Raw genomic sequence first — 26,534 nt, 5'->3', positions numbered from 1 at the left:
GATTGAACAGTTCTTTAGATCTGTCTCTAAGTTCACTGATCCTGTATGGTATTAAAGGACTCTAAAAAGTGGAAAGAGAGTGAACTGGCTAGAGGGCTTTAGGACTTGAAAAACACTGGACAGGAGTGATTTCCGTGCCTGTGTGTTGTGGGGTGTTGGTGAGGGGTGTGTATGTGTGTTTGTGTTTTTCCCGCATATATCCCAGACTGGAGTGGAGTACAACTTGAAATTGCCAACAGTCATAGACAGCAACAAAAACAAAAAACAGAAAACCTTGTCCTCTCTGGCCAAAGGATCAGGAAAAGGGAAGCCCAGGAGGGACTTGCCAGTGAGACATTTTACCCAGTGGCAGTGGCAGGCCTAGTCTGCCCACAACAGTGGCCCAGCAGAGAGAGAGTGAGAAGCTTACCAGGGAGGTGACCGTAGAACGAGCCACGGGAAATGCTGTTATTCATCCCCTAGGTCTGGCAGTCCCCTACCCACTGGCCTAATCATACCGTACAGCCTAAGGATGTGCCTTCAGCCCCTCTGTGTGGCACCAGAAGCTGTCCAGTGGGAGCTCCGGAGAGCTAGAAGAACGAAGCAGACACATGTTACCATCACAGGGGCTTACAAAACTCCATTGTCTTTGGAACTACAGACTGCTAAAGTAGACCAGAACCTACACACCAAACCTAACTGACTCCGTGTTTTTCTAACTTCCTTAAATCCTTGCTTTTCGCTTAAAGGGTTTTTTTTTTCCCCCTATTACAGTATGTCTGGTTGTGCTGAATGTGATCTGCACCATCAGTGAACTGTGGGCTTATTCTGCTCTCTGCTTCTGTTCTCTAGTTTTCTTAACTTTAAAATGTGCGGCTCTGGTAAATCCCTAAAATTAACAGTGCGTGTGTTCTGTAGAAAATGAGTTCCTCTTGGTTTGTTGGCTATTTCCAGCTTTTGTACTTTCTTCACTGCAAATTTAGGCTATTAAAAGGATATTAGTACCTGGAAACTAAGTTTGTTTTCCTCCTTTTAATCCTTATTGGCTAAAATCTTAGTCATCTTTGGTTACACGTGGATGGTGGAGCAGTTTTTAATTCCACGGTCTGGAGAAACTGAACTGGAGTCTTGAGCTGATAAATCAGAATGCAGATGTGGTCAGTGCTGGAGTCTGGGAATCAGCAGACCCGTGCCCTAGTTCTGGCTCTGAACTCATTCAACTTCTACATGATTTCTGAGAAGCCCGTAATCTTTGTTTTTTTTTTTTTTTAAAGTTATTTCTAAGTCACTGATGTTAACTGCTTTCCCAGTCTGTCGCTGCCCGAAGGGGAATATCCTGTGAAGAGACCCTATCCTGATGCTCTTTGCCACAGAGTGTAGAGCTGCTAGCAGGGGGAGAAGCAAGTTTCGGGACATTAGGATCCTGGCGTGCTGGAGAGAGGACTAGGGCTACAGAAGCCACAGGGATGGTTAGGGAGAGGAAAGGCGGGATGTCCACGAAACACAGCACTGCTATCTTCAAACTTGGACTGTTTTTAAATTGAAACGTAACTGATAATCAGTAGAGCACACACATCTTAGGTACATAGCTTTTCGAATCTTTATTTATGTATGCGTTTGATTGTAGTTAATTATTTTAACTATCATACAGACAAAAATGTGGACTATAAAGCCTTGCGAACACTTTTCATTGGGAAATACTTTTTTCCATTCACTGCTTTAATGAAGTGCTTAAATATTGGCTTGATAAGGTATCTATATATATAGATGTATTTTTATTTTTTGTCTTGTGCTGAAATTTTGGATATTCTGTGAGAAAGACACGTAATGAGATTGGTAGCCATCATCCTTACAAGGCATAGTGATGTGTTTCTCAGAAGGAGGATTTAATAATAACAGGCCAGTTGGGTTTCCAGGTACAAGAAATAAGACAAGGAAAATGGTTGCAATTTTGGAGTAAGGCCTTCATGTAGTTGATGTAAGATGATGATTTGGAATCCTTCAAAAGCTGTTGTATAAAAATAACCAAAAGAAGCAAGCCCTGTGTGGGGTGTAAAAATAAATATTGACCTTTTTTTTTTTTTTTTTTTGGGACAGAGTCTCGCTCTGTCGCCCAGGCTGGAGTGCAGTGGTGTGATCTTGGCTCACTGCAAGCTCCGCCACCCGGGTTCATGCCGTTCTCCTGCCTCAGCCTCCCAAGTAGCTGGGATTACAGGTGCCCGCCACCACGCCCAGCTAATTGTTTTATTTATTTTTTTTTTAGTAGAGATGGGGTTTCACCATGTCAGCTAGGATGGCTCGATCTCCTGACCTCGTGATCCTCCTGCCCCGGCCTCCCAAAGTGCTGGGGTTACAGGCATGAGCCACTGCGCCTGGCCTTGACTTTTAATGAACAAATTTATTGAGGTATAATTAATGTACATTAAACTGCACACATTTAAAGTGTACAGTTTGAGTTATGGCCCATGTGAAACTATTACCATAGTGAAGATTGTGTGAACGTATGCACTCTCTGTTTCCTTGTGCTCCTTTGTAGAATTTTCCCACCTCCCTTCCTCATCCCAGGCAACAGTTCTTCTGCTTTCTGTCACTTAGATTGCTTTGCATATTATAAAACTTGGTATAAGCAGAATCATGCAGTATTTACTCTCCTGTTGTCTCCCTTCTTTCACTCAGCATAATTATTTTTAGATTTGTCTGTAATGTTGCGTGTTTGACTTTTCCTGCTGCATAGTATTCCACTGTGTTGCTGTATCACAATTTATCCATCCACGCATTGATGGGAATGTGAGTCCTTTCCTCTTTTGAGCTATTACAAATAAAGCTTCCCTAAATATTCATGTACAAGTCTTTCATTTTCATTCACACATACATTTCATTTCCGTTGGGCAAATACCTAGAAATGGAATGTCTGGTGGGTTATATGTTCAACTTTTCTAGAAACACGTTTTCCAAAGTGGTTGCACCACTTGATATTACCATTAGCAGTATATTACAGTTCCGCTTCCTCCACATCCTTGCCAACACTTGATATAGTGAGAAGTTTTCATCTTAATCGTTTTAGTGGTTATGTAGTGGTATCTCCTGGTGTTTTAATTTTTATTTTCCTAATGACTAAGGATCTTGAGCATCTTTTCATGTGCCCTCTTATTGCATGTGCTATTCATGTTGTCTTTGCTTAAATGTTTGTTCATATCTTTTTTGTGTTTTTTTTAAATTGAGCTGTTTGTTTTCTTACTTAGTTGTAACAGTTATTTACATATTCTGGATACAAGTCCTTTGTCAGGTAAGTGTTTTGCAAAAATTATTTCCAGTCTGTGGCTTGTATTTTTACTTTTGTAACAGTGTCTTTTGAGGAGTAAAACCTAAAAAAAATAAATTTTAATCCACCTCTCATCTTTTTTTCTTTTATAGTTCAAGATTCTTTTTTTTGTATCCTACTTAAGAATGTCTTTGCCAAACTCAAGATCACTAAAATTTTCCCGTGTTGATTTCTAGGAACTTTAGAATTTTAGCTTTTACATAAATTCTGTTACTCATTTCAAGTTGATTTTTGTAAATTTTGAAGCATCCAAATTCTCTTTTGTTTTTCTTTCCCATGTGGCTATTCATTTGTACCAGCATGACTTATTGAAAAGATTATTTTTCCCCAATTGAATTGCCTTGGCACCCCGTCGCAATCATTTGACCATATATGTGGGGGTCTACTTTTGGAGTCTCTTCTATTTCACACATCTATTATCTGTGTCAATTTTATACCGTCTTGATTACTATGATTTTGAGTCTTAAATCAGCCAGTGTTGAGTCCTCCAATCTTGTTCTTCTTTTTCAAAATCCTTTTTACTATTTTGGGTCCTTTGCTTTTCTGTATAAATTTTAGAATCATCTTGTAAATTTTTACAAAAGCTTGATTGGAATTGTATTTACTGTCTAGATCAATTTGGGGAAAATTGCTGTAACAATATCAGTTCTTTCGATGCATGAACATGGTATATCTTTCTGTTTATTTACGTGTTCTTTAATTTCTTCCAACTGTCTTTCGTCAACTATATCTCTTAGTATTTTGATGCAATTGTAAATGGTTTTGGTTTTTTATTTTCCAGTTGTTCTTGCTGTTATTAGAAATATGATTGATTTTTATATGTTGGCCTTGTATTCTGCTACTTTCCTAATCTTACTACTTTCCTATATCCTATAATACCTGTAAAAATTCTACCAGAATCAAAAAAATTCTGGTATTATGTCCATGTCTAAAGACAGTTTTATTTTCTCTTTTCCTGTCTATATACTTTCTTTTCTTTGCGTTTTATTGGCGTGAAGATTGCCTTCTTACCTTCATTCATTCTTTCGCTATGATGTTAAATAGGAGTGGTAAGAAGGAACAGTCTTACGTTGTTCTAATCTTAAATGGAAAGTTTTTACTCTTTCACCATTAAGTCTGATGATAGCTGTATATCTTTTGTACATGCCTTTTATCAGCTTAAGGAAGTTCTTTTTGTGCCCATTTGCCAAGATCTTTTATCGTGAATGGATGATGAATTTTGTCCAATGTTTTTTCTCTCTTTTTTTGAAATGATTAATTTTGTTTTCTAAGTCTTATATGTTGAAGTATTTTTTGAATATTTAAAGAGTATTTCATTCCTGGCATAAATCCCACTTGGTCATGGTGTTTTTTATCTTTTTTATGCACTGACAGGTTACATTTGCTGAAATGTTGTTAAGACTTTTTGCATCTGTAATAAGATGTGAAATTGGTCTGTAGTTTTTTTGTTTTAATACCTTTATTTGTTTTGGGGAGCACAGTGTTGCTGGCTTCGTAAAATGAGTTGGAGAGTTTCTCCTGTTTTCTGGGAGAGTTTGTGTACGATTTTATTTTTCCCCCTTAAATATTTGGGAGAACTCATCATTGAATCCATCTAATCCTGGAGTTATCTTTGTGAGAAGATTTTAACTACAAAATAAATTTCTTAAGTACATATAAGCCTATTCAAGTTAGCTAGCTTTTTGTGAGTGACCTTTGGTATTTTGAGTCTTTGAAGGAATTTGTCCGTATCATAAACTAGGAGTTGTTAATTATATTTGCTGATTAGTCTTCCAATGTTTGTGGAAAGTGTAGTCATATTCAGTCTCTCATTTCTTATATTCACAATACCTGACTTCTCTTTTTTCAAACTGACTGGCTAGATGTTTATCAATTTTGGTAATCTTCCCAAACAGAAAACTTTTGTTTCCTTAGATTTTTCTCTGTTTTCTGCTTTCTACTTTATTGATTTGTATTCTTTATTATTTCTTTTCTTTTTCTATAAAAAGGATATGGATTACTTATCTAATATTTAGAATGCGATCTTATAGATTAAGGGTATGCAACGTAGATAACTGTATGGATATACCATATTTCCAATCATAAATATTATATTACAAGATATAATGCAAGGTAAAAATCCCTTGCACAATAGCTGTGTTGGCATAAATATCATTTTAACTGAGTGTGTTTTTGTGTGTTTTTTAACTGAGTATTTTAAGAAAGCTGTAATGCCACTGTAGTCACAGACATGTCAGCAGCTTATTCTTGGCACATTTAATCTGTGGCTACGGTAAGGATACCAGCCTCCTCTGTAATCAGTATTTCCAACTTAGCATAATTTAAATGAATTTACAATCGCTTTATGTATATCCTTTTAAAAGAGTGAACGTGTTCAAACGTTGAGATTTTTAGAAGTCTTGCAGTAGTACTTTTCTTTTTTCAAATTTTTGTGTGGCATATATTCAGACTTTCAGAACATTTTTAAGAATGAAAATAGTCAAAAACACTCATATTCTTTACCCAGATTGACCAGCTGTTGACAGTTTGACCCGCTTGCTTTATCATTTGCTGTTTTCTCCTCCCCGTGCACAATCTAATGAATGAATTTGTATCCATGAAAGAACTGGAAGCTTAAAGCTCTTGTGGAGCAGAGATTACGTTTTGTCCTGTGGTTACACAGTATTTAAAATACCATTTAGATAAACATTTTAGAAAAGATTTAGGGAATAGAACACAAAAACGCACTTTTTGCTGTTGCTGACTTGTAAAATATTGAGATACAATTTCCCATATCATAGTTCACCTTTTGAAGTGTATAATTTGGTGGGTTTTTGAAGTATGGTCATAGACTTGTACAACTATCACAACTGTCTCATTTCAAAATATTTACATCACCCCAAAAAGAAACCCTCTATATAATAGGAGTCACACCGTATTTCTTCCCAGCCCCAGACAACTGCTAATCTAGATTCTTTTTGCCTATTCTGGACATTTCCTATAAATGGAATACTAAGATATATGGCCTTTTGTATCTGGCTGCTTTCACTTAGCATTCGTCCTCAAGATTCGTCTGTGAGCTTTGTGTCAGTACTTCATGCCTTTTTGTTGGGGCTGAAAAATACTCCATTAAATGGGTTCACCAGATTTTGTTAACTGTTCATTAGTGGACATTTGGGTTGTTTTCATTTTTGACTATCATGAACAATGCTATTATGAACACTTTTGTTTGCACAAATATTTTTGGTTTTCTTATGTATATACATAAGAATGCTGAACACTTGTTTGCACAAATATTTTTGGTTTTCTTATGTATATATATGAGTACAATTGATATGTTGTATGGTAACTTCATATTTAGTTTTTTGAATAACTACCAAACTGTTTTCCAATGTGGCTGCTCCATTCTATGTTACCACCAGCAACTTAGGAGTTTTCAGTGTCTCCACATCCTCGTCAACGTTTGTTGTTGTCTTTTTTATTACAGCCATCCTTGTGTTTATGAAGCACTATGTTGTTTTGCTTTTGATTAACATTTCTCTAAGGACCGGTTTTGAGCGTCTTTTCGTGTATGTATGTATTGTCCATGTATGTATCTTTGGTGAAATGTCTATTCAGATTCCTTGTCCGTTTTTTGATTGGGAGGTTTGTCTTTTATTCATTGCGAGAATTCTTTTTATATTCTCTGTATGTATCTCTTATCAGATACGTCATTTGCAGAAATTTTCTCCCATCCTATGGGTTGTCTTTTCACTTTATTAATAGTGCGCTTTGAAGCACAAACTGTTTTAATTTTGATAAAGTCTAATTTATCTGTGTTGTCTTTGCTTACCTATTCTAGCTGAGAAACCATTGCCTCGTCAGAGGTTATGAAGATTTACATCTGTTAACTTTTAAAAATTTTACAGCTTTATCTCTTACACTGAGGTCTTTGTTCCTTCTGGAGTTAATTTTTGCATATGGGGTTAGGTAAGGTCCATCTTCATTCTTTTCCAAGCAGGTATCTAGTTATTCCAGTACCATTTGTTGAAAAGATTGTTCTTTTCTCCTCTGAGTTGTCTTGGCTTTCGTCAATTGAGTGCCAAAATCAATTGGCCATAAATGCGAGGGTTTGTTTCTGGACTCTCAGTTCTATTCTATTTGATCCATTCTATTTGATTAGGGTTTTTTTTGTTACTATTTTTTAAGACTTGAGTCTTGCTCTGTCGCCAGGCTGGAGTGCAGTGGCACAATCTTGGCTCACTGCAACCTCCACCTCCTGGGTTCGAGCAGTTCTCCTGCCTCAGCCTCCCAGGTAGCTAGGACTACAGGCACACACCACCATGCCCAGCTAAGTTTTGTATTTTTATTAGAGATGGGGTTTCAGCATGTTGGCCAGGATGGTCCTCTTGACCTTATGATCTGCCTGCCTTGGCCTCCCAAAGTGCTGGGATTACAGGTGTGAGCCACTGTGCCCAGCCTTGATAAGGTTTATCTTTATTCCAGTACTGTTCTGTCTTGATTAATGTAGCTTCGTAGTTAAGTTTTGAAATCAGGAAGTTTTGAGTCGTCCATTGTCGTCTTTTTCAAAATTGTTTTCACTATTCTTGAATATTCTTATGAACTTCGGGAGCTGCTTGTCGATTTGCAAAAGAGCAAGGTGAGATTTTGAAAAGATTGTGTTGTATCTGAATATTACCGTTTTAACATTATTAAGTCTTCTAGCTTATGAATACCAGGTATCTTTCTATTTAGGTATTTTAAAATTTTTTTCAGTGATGCTTTGTAGTTCAAAGTTTGTAAGTCTTGTACTTGTTTGAGATGTATAATCCTCTGTATATGTTGCTAGATACGGTTTGCTTGTATTTTGTTGAGAATTTTTATATCCACATTCATAAGGGTATCTGTAGTTTCCTTTTCTTGTGATAACTGTGTCTGATTTAGGTATCAGCGTGTGAATTGCTTCATATAATAATTTGGAACGTGATGTTTTCTCTTGAATTTTAAAATTTTTGTTACGTAAAATGTTTTAGAGACAGGGTCTTGCCCTGTTGCCCAGGCTGGAATGCAGTGGTACAGTCATGGCTTGCTGTCACCTCAGACTTCTGGGTTTAAGCAATCTTTCTGCCTCAAACTCCTGAGTAGTGGGAATACAGGCATGCACTACCACACCCAGCTCTTTTTTTTTTTTTTTTTTTGGTAGCCATGGTGTGTTACTGTGTTGAACTCCTAGGCTGGTGTTGAACTCCTAGGCTCAAATGATCCTTCAGTCTTGGCCTCCTAAAGTGCTGGGACTACAGCCGCTCCTCATGCCCAGCCTGTTTTTTGTCCTTCGGTGTGCTTTTTTTTAAAAAGTTTGTGAAGGATATGTTTTAATCTTTTTTAAATGTTTAGTAGAATTCATCAGTGAAGCCACCTGTCCCTAGGCTATTCTTTGCAGGAAACTTTGATTACTAATTAGGTTTGTTGAGATTTTCTGTTTATTCTGGATTTAATTTCAATAATTCGTGTCTTTCTAGTTATTTGTTCATTTCATGTAGGCTATCTAATTTGGTTGTGTATAGTTGTTTATCATGTTCTCTTTTAATTCCTTTTACTGTAAGGTTGGGAAGTTCATTTCTTTCTGTAGTATTAGTAGTAATGCTCCCTGTTCTTTTTTTTTTGTAATTTTTTTTGTTATTTTTCTTTTTTAATTATACTTTAAGTTCTAGAGTACATGTACACAACATGCAGGTTTGTTACCTATGTATACGGGTGCCATGTTGGTGTGCTGCACCCATTAACTTGTCATTTACGTTAGGTGTTTCTCCTAATGTTTTCCCTCCCCCATCCCCCCATTCCATGACAGGCCCTGGTGTGTGATGTTCCCCACCCTGTGTCCAAGTGTTTTCATTGTTCAGTTCCCACCTATGAGTGAGAACATGTGGTGTTTGGTTTTCTGTCCTTGCGATAGTTTGCTCAGAATGGTGGTTTCCAGCTTCATCCATGTTTCTGGAAAGGACATGAACTCATCCTTTTTTATGGTCGCATAGTATTCCATGGTGTATATGTGCCACATTTTTTAAATCCAGTCTATCATTGATGGACATTTGGGTTGGTTCCAAGTCTTTGCTATTGTGAATAGTGCTGCAATAAACAACGTGTGCATGTGTCTTTATAGCAGCATGATTTATAATCCTTTGGGTATACACCCAGTAATGGGATGGCTGAGTCAAATGGTATTTCTAGTTCTAGATCCTTGAGGAATTGCCACACTGTCTTCCACAATGGTTGAACTAGTTTATAGTCCCACCAGCAGTATAAACGTGTTCCTATTTCTCCACATCCTCTCCAGCACCTGTTGTTTCCTGACTTTTTAATGATTGCCATTCTAATTGGTGTGACATGGTATCTCATTGTGGTTTTGATTTGCATCTCTCTAATAACCAGTGATGATGAGCATTTTTCACGTGTCTGTTGGCTGCATAAATGTCTTCTTTTGCGAAGTGTCTGTTCATATCTTTTGCCCACTTTTTGATGGGGTTGTTTGATTTTTTTCTTGTAAATTTGTTCAAGTTCTTTGTAGATTCTGGATATTAGCCCTTTGTCAGATGGGTAGATTGCAAAACTTTTCTCCCATTCTGTAGGTCGCCTGTTCACTCTGATGGTAGCTTCTTTTGCTGTGCAGAAGCTCTTTAGTTTAATTAGATCCCTTTTGTCAATGTTGGCTTTTGTTGTCATTACTTTTGGTGTTTTAGTCATGAAGTCCTTGCCCATGCCTATGTCCTGAATGGTATTGCCTAGATTTTCTTCTAGGGTTTTTATGGTTTTAGGTCTAACATTTAAGTCTGTAATCTATCTTGAGTTACTTTTTGTATAAGGGATCCAGTTTCAGCTTTCTCCATATGGCTAACCAGTTTTCCCAGCACCATGTATTAAATAGGGAAACCCTTTCCCCATTTCTTGTTTTTGTCAGGTTTGTCAAAGATCAAATGGTTGTAGATGTATGGTATTATTTCTGCGGGCTCTGTTCTGTTCCATTGGTCTATATCTCTGTTTTGGTACCAGTACCATGCTGTTTTGATTACTGTAGCCTTGTTGTATAGTTTGAAATCAGGTAGCATGATGCCTCCAGCTTTGTTCTTTTGGCTTAGGATTGTCTTGGCAGTGCAGGTTCTTTTTTGGTTCCATATGAACTTTAAAGTAGTTGTTTCCAATTCTGTGAAGAAAGTCATTGAGTCATTGGTAGCTTGATGAGTATGGCATTGAATCTATAAATTATCTTGGGCAGTATGGCCATTTTCACCATATTGATTCTTCTATCCATGAGCATGGAATGTTCTTCCATTTCTTTGTGTCCTCCTTTTTTTTTTTTTTTTTTTTTTTGAGGTGGAGTTTCACTCTGTTGCCCAGGCTGGAGTGCAATGGCACGATCTCCGCTCACTGCAAGCTCCACCTCCTGAGTTCACGCCATTCTCCTGCCTCAGCCTCCCAGGTAGCTGGTACTACAGGTGCCTGCCACCACGCGCAGCTAATTTTTTTGTATTTTTAGTGGAGACAGGGTTTCACCATGTTAGCAGGATGGTCTCGATCTCCTGACCTCACGATCTGCATGTCTCGGCCTCCCAAAGTGCTGGGATTACAGGCATGAGCCACCGTGCCCGGCTGTTTGTGTCCTCTTTTATTTTGTTGAGCAGTGGTTTGTAGTACTCCTTGAAGAGGTCCTTCACATCGCTTGTAAGTTGGATTCCTAGGTATTTTATTCTCTTTGAAGCAGTTGTGAGTGGGAGTTCACTTATGATTTGGCTCTCTGTCTGTTATTGGGGTATAGGAATGCTTGTGATTTTTGCACATTGATTTTGTATCCTGAGACTTTGCTGAAGTTGCTTATCAGCTTAAGGAGATTTTGGGCTGAGATGATGGGGTTTTCTAAATATACAATCATGTCCTCTGCAAACAGGGACAATTTGACTTCCTCTTTTCCTAATTGAATACCCTTTATTTCTTTCTCCTGCCTGATTGCCCTGGCCAGAACTTCCGACACTATGTTGAATAGGAGTAGTGAGAGAGGGCATCCCTGTCTTGTGCCAGTTTTCAAAGAGAATGTTTCCAGTTTTTGACCATTCAGTATGATATTGGCTGTGGTTTGTCATAAATAGCTCTTATTATTTTGAGATACGTCCCATCAATACCTAGTTGATTGAGAGTTTTTAGCATGAAGGGGTGTTGAATTTTGTCGAAGGCCTTTTCTGCATCTATTGAGATAATCGTGGTTTTTGTCTTTGGTTCTGTTTATATGCTGGATTACGTTTATTGATTTGCGTATGTTGAACCAGCCTTACATCCCAGGGATGAAGCCCACTTGATCATGGTGGATAAGCTTTTCGATGTGCTGCTGGATTCGGTTTGCCAGTATTTTATTGAGGATTTTTGCATCGATGTTCATCAGGGATATTGATCTAAAATTCTCTTTTTTTGTTGTGTCTCTGCCAGGCTTTGGTATCAGGATGATGCTAGCCTCATAAAATGAGTTAGGGAGGATTCCCTCTATTCCTGTCGATTGGAATAGTGTCAGAAGGAATGGTACCAGCTCCTCTTTGTACCTCTGGTAGAATTCGGCTGTGAATCCGTCTGGTCCTGGACTTTTTTTGGTTGGTAGGCTGTTAATTACTGCCTCAATTTCAGAGCCTGTTATTGGTCTATTCAGGGATTCAACTTCTTCCTGGTTTAGTCTTGGGAGATTGTGCATGTCCAGGAATTTGTCCATTTCTTCTAGGTTTTCTAGTTTATTTGCATAGAGGTGTTTATAGTATTCTCTCATGGTAGTTGTATTTCTGTGGGGTCAGTGGTGATATCCCTTTATCATTTTTTATTGTGTCTATTTGATTCTTCTCTCTTTTCTTCTTTATTACTCTTGCTAGTGGTCTATCAATTTTGTTGATCTTTTCAAAAAACCCACTCCTGGATTCATTGATTTTTTTTTTTTTTTTTTTGAAGGGTTTTTTGTGTCTCTATCTCCTTCAGTTCTGCTGTGATCTTAGTTATTTCTTGCCTTCTGCTAGCTTTTGAATGTGTTTGCTCTTGTTTCTCTAGTTCTTTTAATTGTGATGTTAGGGTGTCAATTTTAGATCTTTCCTGCTCTCTGTTGTGGGCATTTAGTGCTATACATTTCCCTCTACACACTGCTTTAAATGTGTCCCAGAGATTCTGGTATGTTGTGTCTTTGTTCTCATTGATTTCAAAGAACATCTTTATTTCTGCCTTCATTTCGTTATGTACCCAGTAGTCATTCAGGAGCAGGTTGTTCAGTTTCCATGTAGTTGAGCGGTTTTGAGTGAATTTCTTAATCCTGAGTTCTAGTTTGATTGAACTGTGGTCTGAGAGACAGTTTGTTATAATTTCTGTTCTTGTACATTTGCTGAGGAGTGCTTTACTTCCAATTATGTGGTCAATTTTGGAATAAGTGTGATGTGGTGCTGAGAAGAATGTATATTCTGTTGATTTGGGGTGGAGAGTTCTGTAGATGTCTGTTAGGTTCGCTTGGTGCAGAGCTGAGTTCAAGTCCTGGATATCCTTGTTAACTTTCTGTCTGGTTGATTTGTCTAATGTTGACAGTGGGGTGTTAAAGTCTCCCATTATTATTGTGTGGGAGTCTAAGTCTCTTTGTAGGTCTCTAAGGGCTTGCTTTATGAATCTGGATGCTCCTGTATTGGGTGCGTATATATTTAGGATAGTTAGCTCTTGTTGAATTGATCCCTTTACCATTATGTAATGGCCTTCTTTGTCTCTTTTGATCTTTGTTGGTTTAATGTCTGTTTTATCAGAGACTAGGATTGCAACCCCTGCTTTTTTCTGTTTTCCATTTGCTTGGTAGATCTTGCTCCATCCCTTTATTTTGAGCCTGTGTGTGTCTCTGCATGTGAGATGGGTCTCCTGAATACAGCACACTGATGTGTCTTGACTCTATCCAGTTTGCCAGTCTGTCTCTTAACTGGAGCATTTAGTCCATTTACATTTAAGGTTAATATTGTTATGTGTGAATTTGATCCTGTCATTATGATGTTAGCTGGTTATGTTGCTCGTTAGTTGATGTAGTTTCTTCCTAGCATCGATGGTCTTTACAATTTGGCATATTTTTGCAGTGACTGGTACTGGTTCTTCCTTTCCATGTTTAGTGTTTCCTTCAGGAGCTCTTATAAGGCAGGCCTGGTGGTGACAGAATCTCTCAGCATTTGTCTGTAAAGGATTTTATTTCTCCTTCACTTATTAAGCTTATTTTGGCTGGATATGAAATTCTGGCTTCAAAATTCTTTTCTTTAAGAATGTTGAATATTCGCCCCTACTCTCTTCTGGCTTGTAGAGTTTCTGCTGAGAGATCTGCTGTTAGTCTGACGGGCTTTCCTTTGTGGGTAACCCGCCCTTTCTCTGTGGCTGCCCTTAACATTTTTTCCTTCATTTCAACTTTGGTGAATCTGACAATTATGTGTCTTGAAGTTGCTCTTCTCGAGGAGTGTCTTTGTGGCGTTCTATTTCCTGAATTTGAATGTTGGCCTGCCTTGCTAGGTTAGGGAGTTCTTCTGAATAATATCCTGAAGAGTGTTTTCCAACTTGGTTCCATTCTCCCCGTCACTTTTCAGGTACACAAGTCAGATGTAGATTTGGTGTTTTCACATAGTACCATATTTCTTGGAGGCTTTGTTCTTTTCGTTTTACTCTTTTTTCTCTAAACTTAACTTCTCGCTTCATTTCATTAATTTGATCTTCAATCACTGATATCCTTTCTTCCACTTGATCAAATCGGCTACTGAAGCTTGTGCATGTGTCACGTAGTTCTCGTGCCATGGTTTTCAGCTCCATCAGGTCATTTAAGGTCTTCTCAGCACAGTTTATTCTAGTTAGCCATTCGTCTAATCTTTTTTCAAGATTTTTAGCTTCTTTGCCATGGGTTCGAACATCCTCCTTTAGCTCGGAGAAGTTTGTTATTGCCGATTGTCTGAAGACTTCTCTCAACTCGTCAAAGTCATTCTCCATCCAGCTTTGTTCCGTTGCTGGCGGGGAGCTGCGTTCCTTTGGAGGAGAAGAGGCGCTCTGATTTTCAGAATTTTCAGCTTTTCTGCTCTGGTTTCTCCCCATGTTTGTGGTTTTATCTACCTTGGTCTTTGATGATGGTGATGTACAGATGGGTTTTTGGTGTGGATGTCCTTCTGTTTGTTAGTTTTCCTTCTAACAGTCAGGTCCCTCAGCTGCAGGTCTGTTGGAGTTTGCTGGAGGTCCACTCCAGACCCTGTTTGCCTGGGTATCACCAGGGGAGGCTGCAGAACAGCAAATATTGCAGAATGGCGAATGTTGCTGCCTGATCCTTCCTCTGGAAGCTTCATCTCAGAGGGGCACCCAGCTGTATGAGGTGTCAGTCAGCCCCTACTGGGAGGTGTCTCCCAGTTACGCTGCTCAGGGATCAGGGACCCACCTGAAGAGGTAGTCTGTCCGTTCTCAGATCTCAAACTCCGTGCTGGGGGATGCACTGCTCTCTTCAAAGCTGTCAGACAGGGACGTTTTAAGTCTGTAGAAGTTTCTGCTGCCTTTTGTTCTACTCCCTGTTTCATTCATGATTTTTTTCTTGGTTGGCCTAGGTTAAAAAGCCTTACCAATTTTTTTTATCTTTTCAAAGAACCAACTTTTGTTTTCATTAATTTCCTCTCTTTTTTTCTTCTGGTCTGTATTTCTAACAACCTGTATTGTTTCTTTCCTTCTTGCTTTGGGTTGTTTTATTTTTCTAGTTTCTCATTAAATGGTAGGTTAAGTTATTAATTTGAGATCTTTGTTTTAATATAAGCATGAATGGTTATAAATTTTTTTCTAGTATTGCTTTTTCTATATCCCATAAAGTATTTTGTGTCTTTGTTTTTATTTCAAAATATTTTCTTGTTCCCCTTCTCACTTCCTATTTGTCACACTGATTATGAAGGATTGTATTTTTTTAATACCCACATATTTTCTGAGTTTTCCCAAATTTCCCTCTAATTTCAATTTCATATCCGTTGTGGTTGAACAACGTACTTTGTATGACTCCAGTCCTTTTAAATTTATTGGAATTGTTTTATGACCTAACATCTAGCATGATCTATCCTGGAAAATGTTCCATGTACACTTGGGAAGAATGTATATTCTGTTTTTGGGTAGAGGACTCTATAATTAGTTTCTAGTATAGTTCAAATTTCCTTGTTATTTTCTTATTGACCTTTTCTCTAGTTGTTCTACCCATGTTTGAAAGTGGGATATTGAATTCTCCAAATATTTTTATTGAATTTCTTATTTATCCCTTCATCCTGTATGTTTTTATTTCCTGTATTTTGGAGCTCTCGTTAGGTTCATGTATGTTTATAATTATGTCATCTTAGTGGATTGATTGCTTTATTATTATTAAATGTCTTTTTTCTCTAGTAGCAATTTTTATCTTAGTCTGAATTCAGACTTTTTAAATAATTTTAAAATTTATTTTTTAATGGTTGTGAGAATTACAATTAACATCAACTTGTAACAGTTTAGTTTGGACTAATATCACCTATTCTTCAAATATTCTTCATGCCTTTTTTTCTCTCCTCTTCTGAGACTCCCATTGTGCAGATGGTGGTACTCTTCATGTGTTTTGTAATCACTCAGACTCTTCCTTTTTCTTCATTTTTGTTTCTATTTCCCAGACTGGATAATCTTAACCAACCTATTTTGAGTTTGCTGATTCTTTACTTTGCCTGCCAAAATATGCTTTGGAACCCCTCTGATCAATTGTTTTAGTTATTGTACTTTTATGTCCAGAATTTCTATTTGCTTCCTTTTTCCAATTTCTTTCTCTTTATTGATATTTTCTATTTGGTGAAGCGTTGTTCTCATATTTTAGTTTTGCACGTGGTTTCCTTTTTTCCTTTGAACATATTTGAAATAGCTTATTTAAAGTCTTCTAGTAAGTCCTATCCTCAGGGACCATTACTGTTGATTGCATTTTTTCCTGTGTATGAGCCATAGCTTCTTGTTTCTTTAAATTTCTTTGAAAACTTGGCGGTGGGAGGGGCTCATTTCAGTTATTATGCTTTTCTATTTGGTTATGTTAATCATTTCTTTCTCTCTCTAATATTCTCCATTTGGTGAGACTTTTAGTTCTTTGGACATCATTTCCTTTAGTTCTTTGAATATATTTAAAAAGCTGAATTAAATTAGTTAATAAACCTAAAACCTGAGCTTTCTCAAGGGCAGTTTCTATTAAAATAATACTTTTTGTCCCTTTATACTTTTTCGTTTCCTTGTATGTCTCTCAATTTTTTTGTTGAAAACTGGACAATTAACATATAAGGTGGCAACTCTGGAAATTAGATTTTCCCCTCCCTAAGGTTTGTTGTTGTTTTTGTTGCTGTTTGTTTATTGACTTTCTGAACAAGTTATTTTAAATCTATCTTATTTGTGGTGCATGGCTACTGAAGTCTCCGTGTGGTGAGCTTCACAGTCATCTAATGATCGAACAGAGATTTCCTTAAAAACCTGGAACCAGTAATTCTCCCAGTCTTTGTTGAGAGGCTTGTGTATTTGCCTGCATATGTGTGTGTTGGGGCACATCAAAACACTCAGCTAGGCAATTGACAGCTGTTCCTTAGCCTTCGCCTCCTGTTCGCACAAAGCCTGGGGTCAGCCCCAGGTGTGAGAGCTTAGGGATGTCTCAGGTTTCTTCTGAGCACATGCAGAGCCAGAGCCGATGTGTACACAGGACCTTCTAGATTGGCAGGAAGGTGTCAACACTTTTTACAGCCCCTGTGGACATCTTATTCCCAACTTTTCCTTTTAAACTTTTGGGTCTGCTGATTATTTGGCCCAACTGTCATCTACCACATTGTTCTGCAGCCAGATTTTTAAAAATTTCCCCTAAAGGTTTTTGACAACTGTTACCAGGGTCAAGGCTTTTCACAGTGGGGAAGCTCTGAGTCAGGTCAAATAAAAATAGCCTTCCAGGTGGGGCCTCACTGGGACTCAGCACACTCATCAGGTAAAGACAGTTCTCTGGAAATGAGGCTTTCCTGGAGCTCCAGCATTGTTCTGCCACCCTTACTGCCTGTCAGGCTGCTGGCTTTCACTGTGACTGGGCTTTTGGTTACAGTGCTGTCACAGAGCTGGAGAGAAGAGAATGAGAATGGAAAAGTTAGACGCCACATATTTCACTGTTCTTGTTGAGGTTCAGCTTTTTAAAAATGCATTAACACTCCATGGATTGCTGCAAGCTTTTGGGGATTGCTGCAAGCTTTTGGTTAATTGCCAGAGTTCTTAGAAAGTTTATTCTGATGCTGCCAATTTTCTTGTTGTTAGAATTTTCAAATGTCCCTAACTTTGCCATTTTCACTGACAGTACTCTCTGTTGCTTTTTTTTCTTCTCCTGTACTATTTTGTTTCTTCAAACCATTCTCAACTCGCGCTGTCAAACCAGTTGATTGAATTAACATTGATAATGGCATGTAGGTCCTGAAGTTAAATTTCATTATCTTAATATTATAAATATTAACCCATTTAAGAACCACTATTACAAAAACAGTTTGAAGATAAACTGTTGAGCAGGCAGAAATAATCACCAGAATTTATCATTAGCTATTTTGTTTTTTAATACAGATTCTTATTGAGATCATGTTAGAATCACATACTGTTATAAGAAATTATACAGAGAGATCCTGTGTAGCCCGTACCTGGTTCCTCCCATGGCAATATCTTGACAAAGAATACTACAAAGTCATGACCAGGATGTTGATCTTTTGATAGGAATGAGTATTTCATTTTCACCCTCCTGATACTGTGGCTTTAATTTTCCATTTCCCTGATGGTTAAGGATGTTGAACATCTCTTCCCTTGCTTATTGGATTGTTCTTTTCTGGTTTTGAGTTCTTTATATAGCGTAGATCTTTAGACTTCTGTTAAATATGTAGTTTGCAAATATTTTATACCTTCTCATAGTTTGTCCCGTCCTGCTCTTAACAGGATCATGTGAAGGGCAAAGTTTTTCACATTTTCACATTTTTGATGAGGTACAACAATTTATCTTTTTTTTTTTTCTTTTTTTTCCCTGGATTGTGCTTTTGGTGTCAACTCTAGGAACACTGCCAAACCTTGGATCCCGAAGATCTTCTCCTCTATCCTTTTAAAAAAGTTGTATAGTTTTACATTTTAAATTTAGAGCAGTGATGTATTTTGAGTTGATTTTTGTATAAGTTGTAAAGATTAGGTCAGGGTTCTTTAAAAAAAAATATTGTTTTGGTCTATAGATGTCTCATTGCTTCAGTGCTATGTGTTGGAAATGCTGTTCTTCCAATGAATTGCTTTTGCAGTTTTGTCAAAACCAGTGAGGCATATATGGTTCCGTTTCTAGGTGTTCTACTCTCTGCAAGTGATTTATGTGTTTATCCCTCTGCCAGTATCACACTGCCTTGGTTACTGAAGTTACACAGTAAGACATATTGTCTGGTGGAGTGATTCCTCTCACTTTATTCTTATTTTTGAAGATTGTTCTTAGCAATTCTAGGGTTTATTCCTATCTAATTTTTTGTATAAACTTGTCAACAAAAAATCATCCTGGGATTTTTATAGGCTTTACATTAAACCCACAGATCAATTTGGGAAGAATTAGCATCTTTACATTTTGAGTCTTTCAGTCCATGAATATAGTGTGTCTTCTTGTTTATGTAGGTCTTCTTTGATTTCTTTCATCAGCATTTTGTATATTTCAGTACATATATCCTGTGCATGCTTTCTTAGATTTATATCTGACGTACTTCATTTTATTTGGAGTCATAAATGGCGTTGTAAATGGCATTTTAATGTTGATTTTTGTATATCCTGATTGTTAGTATATAGAAATGTACTGGATTTTGGGATTTAGACCTTGTATTCTACAACTTTGCTATATGTACTTATTACCTTTAAGAAGGACTTTTCTTTTTGAGTCCTTGGGGTTTTTACGTAAACAAGTATGTAGCCTGCAATTAGGGAGTTTTATTTCCTTTCCAGTGTGTTTGTCTTTTTTTCCCCTTGCCTTGTTAAAGTGGCCACAGAACTTCTAGCACGTGTTGAATAGAGTGAGAGCCACATCCTTGACATGTTCCCAGTCTCAGGGCCTACATATTCAGTCTTTTACGAGTAAGAAGGATATTACCTAGAGGTTGAGGTTGAGGTAGTTCTACATTTCTCCCGTCTTGTTGAGAGTTTTTATCACGAAGAGGTGTTGGGTTTTGTCAACTACTTTTTGTTTCAGTTGATGCCATCATGTGTTTTCCTCTTTAGCCTGTTGATGGGGTGAATTACAATGATCAGTTTTTGAATTTTGGGTGAGTCTTGCATACTCTGAGTAAAAATCGCTTGGTTATGATGCATAATTTTATACATTGCTGGGTTCAACTTGAAATATTTTTTATTTTTGTCTAAGTTAATGAGTTGTTTTGAGGTTTTAAAAACATGTATGTAGAATAAAATTCACCATTTATAACTATTTTTAAGTGTACTATTCAGTAGCATTAATCACAATGTTATACAAACACCACCATTCTTTTTTCATTACCCTAGAGACTCAGTAACCATTAAGCCACAACTCCTCACTTTCCCCACTTCCCGCTACCCTGTTGCCTAGTAACCTCTAATCTACTTTCTGTCCCCGTGAATTTGCTTATTCTACATTTTTCATGTGAGTAGAAGCACAGTATTTGCCTTTTTTTTGTCTAGTTTATTTCACTTAGCATAATATTTTCAAAGTCCATTCATGTTGTAGCATATATCAGAATTTCATTCTTTTTTTGTGGCTGAATAACATTTCATTCTGTAACTGCCGTGTTGATCCTTTCATCTGTGGGGGACACCTGGGTTGTTTCTGTTTGGAGACTTTGGGTACTGTGGTCACGCATCACTCAGTGTGGAAAACATCCTGAGTGGTGTTCGGCCATTTAATCCTTGTGCTAACATAGAGTGCACCTGCACAAACCTAGGCGGTATAGCCTACTGCATACCTAAGCTACATGATATAGCCTATTGCTCCCAGACTGCAAGCCTGTACAGCATGTTACTCTACTGAATACTGTAGGCAGTTGTAACACAATGGCAAGTTTTTGTGTATCTAAACATAGAAAAGGGTACAGAATACAGTATTATAATCTTATGGAGCCACCATCATATATGCAGTCCATTGTTGACCAAAACATTACGTGGTATGTGACTGCATTTAAATATTTTAACCGTCAGCCTATTTAGGTTTATCATTATCGGTTCTGACTAGGGCCTACTGTTACGGGCTGTAGTTCCAATAATAGCTTAATGTTTAGAGCATCTGCAGTGTGAGCTTCAGAGTTTTAGTGATTGTTCTGATACTGAAGCTGCTAAGAGTAGTTGGTGGTTCTTGAACATTAGTTCTACATTTTATAACTAAAGTTTACAGATCTTTTTAGATGACTTAGATACTTTGGGATAAAGTGAAAATTATGGTATTTTGTCTTTAGCGATAAACTTAATTTTGAAAAACCTTTCTGGCTTATCTTTTTAGATGCATGGTATGTATCCTGCACATCTGAATTACATAGGATTATGTTATGAGTCTTAGTGAACAACATGGGCATAGCTTCTTTAGGAACTTGATGATATTGAGTGGTCTTGATAAAATAGGGCTTATATGAAGTTCCTTGTACTTTTAATGTGGCAAGAAGACAAGTATACATTACATTTTTCAGATAATAAAACTGAGGGAAGAAGCAAAGCTTTGATCATAAAATGTCTTTATGGTTCGAAGGGACCCATATGGACCTAGTCCAGGATGTTTTAAAATTGTTATTGAGCCCTTTGTTGAAACAAAATATTGAGCAAGCGTAACTATAAATGAGATATTGATGTCTGTAACAATGTTGAATTCTAAAATGGCAGTGTCTTTTTTTTTTTTTTTTTTTGACAGGGTCTTGTTCTGTCACCCAAACTGGAGTGCCGTGGCAGTATCTCAGCTCACTGCAACCTCTGCCCCCTGGGCTCAAGCACAATGTCATTATCTTAACCAGAATTTCTTACCTTCTGCTTTTTCAGACTTGCTGCTAGGCACAGATTATTGGCAAGCAAACCAGGAACTTTTACAGATTGTGATAAGAGTTAAGATAGGGAATATAATAAAGGATAACCGGGTTGCTCTGAGAGGCCAAGGAGGGCCACACTGGGAGTGGGGTCAAGGCTGAGACTTGAAGGAGAAGACGCCAGCCACAACAAAAGCATGCTAGGCAAGGTGGCTCTGTAACACAGCTTTGGGGACCCTCCTGAGGCCTGCCTGTGTGGCCCTTTCTTCTCTTCCTGGTTTTTGTAGAGGAAAGTTTAAAAATCACTGATTTGACTGTTCCAGCCTTCTCCTTTTGTGGGTTAGGAGATTGTGAAGGCTAGAAGGTAAAGATGTACAATGACAGCCTAGGTTCCTAATGCCTGACACCACCCCCCACAATATGGCGTATGTTTTTCTACTAGTTATTTACAGCATTTGTTTTTTTCATAAGTTATTTTAGATGTATTAAAATCGCAAATTATATTCATCAGTTGTAATATTCAGAAAAATATCTTCACCTAAAAGAAAAACAAAAACTTAGTAGACAAAGATTTGTCTTTAAACTGAAGATATTTTTAATCTTAACTAAATGAAATAGGGAAGTAAACAGTTTGTGAACTTCTGTTTTGAAAGCAAGTGTTCCTATTTTGCAACAACTGACACACTGACATTTTTACACTGATTATAAATGGCTTTGTTACTCACAGACAGCTCAGAGATGTGGGTCGATATGAGGAGCTTCAAGTAGATATTACTGAGCCCAGCTTCAGAGTAAATATGAGTAGAATCATAAGAGCCAGAAATGTAAATCCCTTCCTTTCCTTTATCAATCTTCCTTTCCTCACTTATTGTCAGAAATATATGCCCAGTTTAAAAAACGTGGTTTCTTCAAGGTGCTGTTAGTCATGAGCATTCTGTAAAATTTATTTTGAAAGTAAATAGGGTTGGGTTTAGAAGCACAGATTCACATTGCTGAAATTCATAGTGTTCTCTAGCCACTTCCTTGCTGAGTGTATCTCACTGTGTCTGTTTCTTTACTTTAAAATGGGATCATAATGTCTATGTCATAGGGTTAGTTTGAATTTTAATAACAGTGATCAGTAATTATTAGGTTATTTTTATTTCAATTACATTTGTTTGGTGCTTGAACTAGGGAACATCAGGAAAGTCTGGAATTCATTAACAGCATAAAATTAGGGGAAATATTTTTGGGAGAGGAAGCTGTTAGTAGTTGTGGTTTTGAATCTGGAGATGTGATGACTTACTTTTGTTACATTTATATTTTATAGCTTAACTTTGCATGTGAAATGACTAAGTCTATAGCTAGTGTTCTATTTTTTTAGGTATATAATTGAAAGGTATTATAATTGGCCGCTTAAAGCAAAATATGTTAATTTGTTTTATGCCAGAGTTGAATCCTGTTTATCTCTATATCTTTTAAGGAAAGTCAGCGATGTGTAACACAGTGTTTTCCTTTTGAGACTTTATAATCAGCTGCTATTAATTTTTTTAACTAACATTCATATTTTTAACATAACTCATACTTTTAAAACTATGAATTAATAATTCATAATGTAATTTTTGTGTGTGTGTGTGTGTATATATATGTATATGTGTGTGTGTGTCTGTGTGTTTTTGTTTTTGTTTTTGTTTTTGAGACGGAGTCTCGCTCTGTCGCCTGGGCTGGAGTGCAGTGGCGCGATCTCGGCTCACTGCAAGCTCCGCCTCCTGGGTTCACGCCATTCTCCTGCCTCAGTCTCCCGAGTAGCTGGGACTACAGGCGCCCGCCACCATGCCCGGCTAATTTTTTGTATTTTTAGTAGAGACGGAGTTTCACTGTGTTAGCCAGGATTGTCTCGATCTCCTGACCTCATGATCGGCCCGCCTCAGCCTCCCAAAGTGCTGGGATTACAGGCATGAGCCACCGCGCCCGGCTCCTAATTTATATATATTTTTAAAGCTTCTAATTTAAAATGCAGTGTACCCAAACTACTGCCTTTATGTAGTTCTCTTCAGTTAAATCGACATTTCTTCTGGCTCAATGTTGGGAACTCATTCAGTGGCCGTTCTATTGGAACTCTAATAGCAGCCACCTGTAGCTCGTTTCCAGTGTTTCTTGTTGGTTTCCTCTGCCAGTTAGACAAAGTTTCTAATTAGAGGCCCTTTTACATTGTGAGCATCTGGCTGTTCAGTTATTTCTTGTTAGTTTATTGTGTTCTTATGTCAATAAATTTGTGTTCAGTACGGAATAACCAAAAAATTATCTGGATCCTGCAAAATTTCAGTTTGTGTTAAAAAGTGGGGGGAACAGGTGAGGAATGGGATGGGAGAGCTGAGCAGAGCCTTTTATATTCATAATCCTTTCTTCTAAAGAGATTATCACTTTACTTAGAGACATTCTAAGTATACTGTGTCAGTAATTCTGTTGGAGCCATTAGCTTTGATCTTGATATTGAAATCCCACTATAAGCCAGGACTAGAGATAACATAACCAGAAAAAGGTCATTTGCATCAGTGAGTACAAATGCCAGTGCTTATTGTACCTGAGCAAGAAGGTAGGATATCATTCATGCTTTCAGTATTTATTGAATATTCTCTATATGCCACAGACTGGTAGGGCATGAATGGAAGTAGAGCAGGTTGGCACTGTCATTGAAGAAAAACACAGAAAAGGGAGGACAGGAGTTTTCCCAAAATAAAATCAGGATGTGACTGCTAGACTAGGGAGAAAAGGATGCTTGGCAGGCAGAAAAAACATGCAACTAGGTAATGTAATCTGATTAACTGGTGTGTTATTCTGCTGCTTGACTGTCCACTTTTGTCATACCGGAACAGCCAGGTGCATGTGTGGGACAGCGAGTGTCTTCCCAGAATTCCAAAAGACCAACTAATGGGAGTCAGTGAATTCCATATTAAGCCAAATGAAATATCACATAAGTTGAAATTCTGCATGTGAACTTTGTCCCTTTTCTCCCATTTATTCAGCAATTTACAGCAGTATGGGTTTATGGATATTTATTTTATACTTTGGGCTACATCTAGTACTACTTCATTTTGTTGCTCAGATTGTTTCAGCTTTGGTCATTTGGGAGCTCTTTCTGTTGATTCTTACCTTCCTTCCCCTGTCCCCATCAGTGTAGGATTTGGGTGGTTTTCTCTGTTTACTTTCCGGCACTATGGGATGCTCCATTCTCATCTCGTGTATTTCCTGCCCCTGTCCTCAAATCAGCCATTGCTCCAGGAAGCCCTGGTTTCTTTTATTGGAAAATAATATTAGAACACAAGATCTGAGTTCTAGGTGCATTCTTTGCTATTGGCATGTCATTGCTTTAGGCCTTTAGAGCTGACAGAGCAAGGAAATACATCTATGTATACTAACCTATGAATATACACATCTATAAATATTCTTATATGTATGTAATTATATGTTTCACTAAACATGAATTCATACTGATATCACCGACTCTCAACCATTACCACCTGGATCATTTTGGCTTCCCCCCTTGTTTCTGTATAAATTGCTATTCCAACAGTGAGACACTTGGCTCCCAGTATCTACCATCTGTGTCCTTAATTGTTCGATTTCAGTATACATGTATAGTGGCATCAGAATGGTTAACCCAAACTCCCATGGGAAAAAGCATTATCAACTGTAATACAGTGCATATGTATGGTTTCTTTCGCCTTTAGTCTTACAGATTCTACTCATTTCCAGAGTTACTTAGGTGAGCACTCTTCCCTCTCCCCCAACATCAGTAAAGCTGATACATTCATTTGTAATACAGTTAAATTGTTTTGTCATATTACGCATTCCATCCTGGAGTCTCCCAGCCTCCTAAATTATTTTTAAAATTTGCATATATTTAGGTTCACTTTTTGTGCTGTGAAGTTCTGTTTTGATAAATGCATCATGTCCTGTATCCACCATTACAATTTGATGAAGAATGGTTTTACCACCCTGAAATGTATTTGTGCTTCACTTATTGAACCTTTCCCATCGCCCCCTGACCTCCTAGCAACCACTGATCTTTTTACTGTCTCCATAATTTTGCCTTTTCCAGAATGTCATGTACTTGGAAGCATACAGTATGTAGCTTTTTCTTTTAGTAATATTGCATTGTATAGATATACCACAGTTTGTCTGTTCACCTTGGATGGCCATCTTGACTATGTCCAGATTTTGGTGATTATGAATAAAGCTGCTTTAAGGAATTGTATGTAGATTTTTATATGTAAGGTTTCAAATCAGTTCAGTAAATACTAGGAGCATGATTGCCAGATTGTGTGGTATAACTATGTTAGCTTTTAAATATATTACCTTTGCGTTGCTGTTTCTTGGATCAGAATGATCTTGCTATTTTCCCTGCCCACTTCCTCCCCAAGTCCCTTGGACTGTAGATCCCAGGTCATATCATCACTACAAAGAGTAGGTGATACAGAATTTCAGCTGATCATTTCTTGGGGGAAATAGAATACTGTAGTGATCTTTTCTATATGCTTTTGATATTTTCAGTTAATCAGGGAAAATAATTAGTTGCATCTTGTTGAATATGACTGTTTTGTGCTTTCTCATAATATAACAGTAATGGGTATTTTGAAGTTGATGCATGTAGCCTGTAGGTTGTTGAAGTTGCTTTCTTTTAAAGTATTTTTTAGTTTATAAAATTCTGAAGTATTAGTCATATTTTTCTTTTTAACCATCACCATTAAGCAGTCCATTTTTAGATATAAAATTATGTTAATTAACTTTAAGGTCAAAGATGTTATGAAAATCAAATTTATGTTCCTGTAAGTGATGGTATGTTTTGTTTTCTTCACAGCATTCATTCAGTCCGAGAGCATAATAGAAGTACTGCGTTTTGATGATGGAGGGCTACTACAGGTAATTTTTTTTTAAGTTGAAAAGTTATTGTTAAGCCTTGAATAATATCTGGTTATTATTTTTCTTTTAAAAATGCAATTGGTTTATCTGAAATGTAATTGGTTTATGAACTTTGAAGATAGGTCAGTAGAGTCTTTAATAATATAAAAACCTCCGTAGTTACGTGAGTTATCTTTTAGATTAAATCTTTCTTTAAAATGCAAACTCATTGTGGTATTAAAAGCTTGTAAATAAGTACATCATCAATCTGTGGCAAGTGTTTGTGCCCGTGGATCTGAGGGGAAGGGGTCAGATCAGGACCTGGGATTCTCTTCAGATCAGGAGCAGGGGTT

At 37.4% G+C, this 26,534-nt stretch overlaps 1 protein-coding gene across 2 annotated transcripts in view; it reads left to right on the top strand.

The window, feature by feature from the left end:
• TMEM131 (transmembrane protein 131) overlaps window positions 1-26,534 on the top strand; it is a 247,746-nt gene that overhangs the window by 40,119 nt on the left and 181,093 nt on the right. For both annotated transcript variants that reach the window (XM_008008079.3, XM_008008080.3), the window contains exon 2: window positions 26,141-26,202. In XM_008008079.3, the coding sequence (XP_008006270.1) occupies window positions 26,141-26,202 (62 nt within the window). The remainder of the gene's footprint in view (window positions 1-26,140; window positions 26,203-26,534) is intronic.

This window comes from Chlorocebus sabaeus, chromosome 14 (assembly GCF_047675955.1).
Source record: "Chlorocebus sabaeus isolate Y175 chromosome 14, mChlSab1.0.hap1, whole genome shotgun sequence".
NCBI lineage: Eukaryota > Metazoa > Chordata > Mammalia > Primates > Cercopithecidae > Chlorocebus > Chlorocebus sabaeus.
The sequence above is the reverse complement of the archived record's forward strand: the minus strand, read 5'-3'. Positions and strand labels throughout refer to the sequence as shown.